The 6,568-nt window shown below is 36.8% G+C and overlaps 1 protein-coding gene across 1 annotated transcript; it reads left to right on the top strand.

Moving 5' to 3' along the window:
• Nucleotides 1-407: 407 nt before the first annotated feature.
• LOC120111165 lies at nt 408-1,478 on the top strand. The gene has a single exon (XM_039127727.1). The coding sequence runs from the start codon at nt 408-410 to the stop codon at nt 1,476-1,478; it is 1,071 nt and encodes a 356-aa protein (XP_038983655.1).
• The last annotated feature ends 5,090 nt before the right edge of the window (nt 1,479-6,568 follow it).

Below are 6,568 nucleotides of genomic sequence, written 5' to 3'. Positions count from 1 at the left end.
TCATTATAACCCTAGGCCTATAAAAGGGTACCTTGAGGAGGATGAAATGTACACAAGTAAAAAGAGAAAGAAAGGCATTAGAAAGAAATGGAAAATACTATTAGTTCATGAAGAACTAATTTTCTATAATTTCTGTGTCTTATTTATTTTCTTGTCTCCAATCTCTTTACCTTTTATTTTACAACACGTTATCAGCACGAAGGCTCTACCAATTGTGGAAGTACATGGTGTTCTTTCTACAAGAAAAATATTTTATGTGCCATTCTCCAATCTGTAAGTTTCTTTTTCAAATTAGTGTTCTCAATATCTAATTTATGTTTTTTTATGATTGACATAGAATGGTCAAATTGTTCACTTGCAATTTGTATGATACAAATTCATAATCCTATGATTCTTGTTTGTAGAGAATGTCGAATCTTACCAAACTTGAATTCGTTGCTCTTGATATTTCTGGCAAGAATTACTTGTCTTGGATCCTTGATGCTGAGATCCATCTTGATGCAATGAACCTTGGAAATACTATAAAGGAAGAAAATCAAGCGTCCCTGCAGGACCGTGCTAAAGCAATGATTTTTCTTCGGCACCATCTTCATGAGGAATTGAAAACTGAGTATCTAACAGTAAAAGATCCCCTCATTCTGTGGAATAATTTAAAGGAGAGATATGAGCACCAGAAGTGCGTAATCCTCCCAAAAGCTCGATATGATTGGATGCACCTGAGGTTGCAAGATTTTAAGAGTGTTAGTGAATATAATTCTGCACTCTTTAAAATCAGCTCACTTTTGAAATTATGTGGTGAGAAAGTCACCGATGAGGATATGTTAGAGAAGACATTTACTACTTTTCATGCCTCGAATGTGCTCCTGCAGCAGCAATATCGAGAGAGGAAGTTTACAAAGTATTCTGAACTTATATCTTGTCTTCTAGTGGCTGAGCAAAATAATGAGCTTTTGTTGAAAAATCACCAATCTCGTCCCACTAGTTCCATACCATTCCCTGAAGCGAATGGCACATCATTCCCTAAAGCGAATGATAAATTATTCCAAAAGAATCGTAGATATGGGAGAGGACGTGGTAGAAAAAATTATCATGGTGGCACCAGAAGTGAAACCACCAAAAGGGGAAATAACAAGCGGGATACACCGTACCACCAGAAGTGGAACCACCAAAAGTGGAATAACTCAGATAAAAGAGAAGGCTCTCAGAGTAAAAAGAAATTTGAAGATGTGTGTTATAGATGTGGTATGAATGGACATTGGTCGCGTACCTGTCGTACGCCTAAGCATTTGGCAGACCTCTACCAAGCCTCTTTGAAAGAAAAAGAAAAGGGAATTGAAACAAATTTTGCTGAACCATCAACACATTTCAAAACCTTTGATGGGGTTGATATTACTCATCTTGATGTTTCTGATTTCTTTAAAGATCCTAGTGGTAGAATTGATCATTTGATTGGTGATGCAAGTGTTTCCTTTAATTAGTGCATTTTTCTTTATCATGTTGTAAGACTTTATGTTATGTTTTAAGTAATAAAATTTTACATATGTTTTGCATATTTGTAGAGACATGGATCTTACTGATGAATTGAATGGTGATGATGTTTGTCTGGTAGACAGTGCTACAACTCACACAATTCTTACAAATGAAAAGTATTTTCAATGCTTGAAATTAAGCAATGCCAATGTCAATACCATATCGGGTTCATCAAATTTAATTGAAGGTTCTGGAAGAGCATATATTATGTTGCCAAAAGGCACAACATTTTGTATTAACGATGCTCTATTTTCTTCAAAGTCTAGAAGAAATTTATTGAGTTTTAAATATATACGTCGTAATGGTTATCATATTGAAACCACCGACGAAGGCAACACAGAACTTTTTCTTATTACTCAAATGAATTCGGGCCAGAAGCTTGTTTTGGAAAAGTTGCCTGCTTTCTCATCTGGGTTGTATTATATACCGATGAAAATGATTGAATCAAATGTTGTAATGCACCAAAAGTGCACTGATCCAAAGATCTTTATGATTTGGCATAATCGCCTTGGACATCCAGGTTCTATAATGATGAGGAGGATTATTGAGAATTCACTTGGGCATCCATTAAAGAACCAGAAGATTCTTTTACCAAGTGATTATCTATGCTCTGCTTGTTCTCAAGGTAAATTGATTGTTAGGCCATCCCCCTCAAAACTTGTTGTTGAATCTCCTTCATTTTTACAAAGAATTCATGGAGATATTTGTGGGCCTATACATCCATCATGTGGACCATTTAGATATTTCATGATTTTGATTGATGCATCAACTAGATGGTCACATGTTTGTCTTCTTTCTACTAGAAATGTTGCATTTGCTACACTTCTTGCTCAAATAATCAGATTGAGAGCACAATTCCCTGATTATCCAATTAAGACAATCCGATTGGATAATGCAGGTGAATTTACATCTCAAGCTTTCAATAGCTATTGCATGTCAATTGGAATTGATATTGAACATCCTGTTGCTCATACACATACTCAAAATGGTTTAGCTGAATCATTCATCAAAAGACTTCAGTTGATTGCTAGACCTTTGCTTATGAAATCAAAATTACCTGTTTCTGCTTGGGGACATGCTATACTGCATGCAGCATCATTAGTTCGAGTTAGACCGTCTGCTTATCATAAATATTCTCCCTCGCAACTTGCATTTGGTCAACCACCAAATATTGCTCATCTTCGCACTTTTGGTTGTGCTGTATATGTTCCAATTGCACCCCCACAACGCACTAAGATGGGTCCTCAACGTAGACTTGGTATATATGTTGGTTTTGATTCTCCATCTATTATTAGATACGTTGAGCCCCTTACAGGGGATTTGTTCAAGGCACGTTTTGAGGATTGTCATTTTGATGAAACAGTCTTTCCATCATTAGGGGGAGAAAAGTCGATGCCTGAAGCACGACGTGAAATCACTTGGAATAATTTGCCCTTATCTCAATTTGATCCTCGTACAAATCAATGTGAACTGGAAGTTCAGAGGATTATACACTTGCAAAATGTTGCAAATCAATTACCGGATGTATTTACTGACACCAGAAGTGTAGTAAAATCTCATATTCCTGCTGTTAATGCTCCAGCAAGGATTGAGGTCCTTGAAGGACAACTTGCTAATAAAGCAGCGAATGAGTCTGACGCACGCCTGAAGCGTGGAAGACCTATTGGATCGAAAGATAAGAATCCTCGGAAGAGAAAAGTACAAAGAAAAGAAACTGGAGCTCCTGAAGAGGCCATACCCACAAAACAGACCATAAAATTTGGTGCTTCTGAAGAGACCATAACTCCCATTCTACAATCTCCAGGAATACAACTTCCTGAAAAGGAACCTCCTGAAGAGTTATCCCCTGAAGAGGAACATATACTTGAAAATAATGAGATCTCAATACATTATATAAGTACAGGAGAAATATGGGATAGAAATAAAACTGTTGTCGACAACATATTTTCATTTAAAGTGGCTCTTGACATTACTAGAAGTAATGTTGGCATTACCAAAGGTAATGAGGAAAGTGAGCCAAAGACCATCGAAGAATGCCGACGTAGAAATAATTGGCCAAAATGGAAAGAAGCTATTGAGGCTGAATTAAGCTCATTAGCAAAAAGAAAAGTTTTTGGACCTGTAGTCCAAACACCTGAAGGTATAATGCCCGTTGGATATAAGTGGGTATTTGTACGGAAGCGTAATGAAAATAATGAAATTGTGCGATATAAAGCACGACTTGTTGCACAAGGTTTCCTGCAGAAACCTGGGGTTGATTATGAAGAAACTTATTCCCCCGTTATGGATGCAATTACATTCAGATTTTTGATTAGCTTGGTAGCTACAGAAAAATTAGATATGCGACTGATGGATGTGGTCACTGCATATTTATATGGATCATTGGATCATGATATATATATGAAAATCCCTGAAGGATATAAAATGCCTGAAGCATGTAATTCAAGTACATCCCGAAGCATGTATTCTATCAAGCTTCAAAGATCTTTATATGGGTTGAAGCAATCCGGGCGCATGTGGTATAATCGCCTCAACGAATATTTATTGAAGGAGGGATTTGAGAATAACCCTATATGCCCATGTGTTTTCATTAAGAAGTCAGAATCCGAATTTGCTATTGTTGCAGTTTATGTTGATGATCTCAATCTTGTTGGAACTCCTGAAGAGCTCACAAGAACCGCTACTTATTTGAAAAATGAGTTTGAAATGAAAGATCTTGGAAAAACAAAATTTTGTCTCGGTTTGCAACTCGAGCATTTTCCAAATGAAATCTTTGTTCATCAGTCAACATATACAGAAAAAGTTCTGAAGCACTTTTATATGGATAAAGCTCATCCTTTGAGTACCCCAATGGTTGTTCGATCACTTGACGTGAAGAAAGACCCATTTCGTCCTCCTGAGGAGGATGAAAAAATTCTGGATCCCGAAGTACCATATTTGAGTGCTATTGGTGCACTAATGTATCTTGCAAATTGCACTCGACCTGATATAGCCTTTTCAGTTAACTTATTAGCAAGATTCAGTTCTACTCCAACCCGAAGACATTGGAATGGGGTCAAGCATATTCTTCGTTACCTCCGTGGAACAACTGATATGGGATTGTTTTATCCTAATGGATCAAATTCACAGTTGATTGGATATGCAGATGCTGGCTATCTATCTGATCCACACAGGGGTCGATCTCAAACAGGATATTTGTTTACTTGTGGAGGTACTGCTATATCATGGAAATCTGTGAAGCAAACATTATCTGCTACTTCTTCGAATCACTCAGAGATTATTGCTATCCATGAGGCAAGTCGGGAATGTGTTTGGTTGAGATCACTAATTCACCATATTCGAAAAAGGTGTGGTCTATCCACAATCAATGATAGCCCAACAATCTTATATGAAGATAATACTGCTTGCATTATCCAGATTAGAGGAGGCTATATTAAAGGTGACAGAACGAAGCATATTTCACCTAAGTTCTTTTATACTCATGAACTCCAGGAGAAAGGTGATATTGACGTCAAACAGATACGGTCAAGTGAAAATCTGGCAGATTTATTCACCAAGGCATTACCAACCGCAACATTTAAGAAGATTGTGTATAACATTGGAATGCGACAACTTAAAGACCTTTGATCATGCATTTTTCAGGGGGAGTCAAGGACCTTGAAGATTTTGTGCCGATTATACTCTTTTTCTTTCGCTAAGGTTTTGTCCCACTGGGTTTACCTTTGCAAGGTTTTAATGAGGCAATCCTAAAGCACTTGGTGGTACACAAGAATACTGTACTCTTTTTCCTTCGCCATTGGTTTTTTTCCCACTGGGTTTTTCCTTGGCAAGGTTTTAACGAGGCATATTCTTTGTGTGTGGTCATCCAAGGGGGAGTGTTATGAATCCACCGTATTTGGGTGGATGACCACTTAACCTTCACCTCTTGAGTTTCCCCACCTCTTGGGTTTTCCATCTTTTGTAACTCCTAGATGTGCCCCTTATCCCTTGGGGATGTCTACATTCATCCACCTTTTCACCTTCTCTTGTCCTTCAATTGTCTTGTGATTATGACTATTATATCTCCTCATTATAACCCTAGGCCTATAAAAGGGTACCTTGAGGAGGATGAAATGTACACAAGTAAAAAGAGAAAGAAAGGCATTAGAAAGAAATGGAAAATACTATTAGTTCATGAAGAACTAATTTTTTATAATTTCTGTGTCTTATTTATTTTCTTGTCTCCAATCTCTTTACCTTTTATTTTACAACATAAAATTATTTATTACAATTTTTTACCTGTTAGAATGGAGAATTGTAGGGGGGGTGGGATGCAGGGATGGGATTATTCTGCCGTTATAGTGTTAGAAAAATGTATTGGTTTATTTTTAAAAGGTTTAACATTATATTTAAGAATCCAGATGTTTAAATGCAAATAGGCTTGCATTTATTGAAATCCAAAAGTTTTAGATCTAGTTGGAATTTATGGGTTTTGGACTGTTGACTATACATGTGCTCGCTCAACTCAACGATGGTAAGTGTGATGCGAAGACCCACATGTTGTCAATTTACTATTCTTCTTTCCAAAAACTTTTTTCTCCTCCCTCAATTTTTATTTTTCCTTTCTTCATACTTATCCCTTTCTTTCATTCTTGGGCAACTAAAGAAGTCCTCTTGAGCAATCATGCTCATGATAATAAGAGGCTTAATGTTGCTGGAGTTTATTGGATTTTGAGGATGACCTTTCAATATACTTGCACGAGAGGGCGAATTCTCTCTCAATTTTTTCTTTTCTTTGTTTCTTTTTTCCCACTATTTGTTCTTTCATTTCTACTATTCCAAAGGTAGAATAGTATCTCCTCGAGTACAGCAGAGGCCTCAATCTGTAGCATGTGAAGGAGATCTAAGTACTTGAGGTGGAATAGTCTCTCCTAAATAGACCGTAAATTCAGCCAATTAGTAGATACTGTCAACCTTATTAACCCTATTATAAGAATCTTGCTAGGTAATTATGTACTAAAAACCCAGCTCCGACTTTAATATCACTCTTTATTGATAT

This window comes from Phoenix dactylifera, chromosome 6 (assembly GCF_009389715.1).
Source record: "Phoenix dactylifera cultivar Barhee BC4 chromosome 6, palm_55x_up_171113_PBpolish2nd_filt_p, whole genome shotgun sequence".
NCBI lineage: Eukaryota > Viridiplantae > Streptophyta > Magnoliopsida > Arecales > Arecaceae > Phoenix > Phoenix dactylifera.
Note: the sequence above shows the minus strand (reverse complement) of the source record. Positions and strands in the feature narration are given on the sequence as shown.

What these genes read in the sequence shown, in the direction of transcription:
- LOC120111165 (XM_039127727.1), top strand. Translation starts at nt 408, where the DNA reads ATGTCGAATCTTACCAAACTTGAATTCGTTGCTCTTGATATTTCTGGC.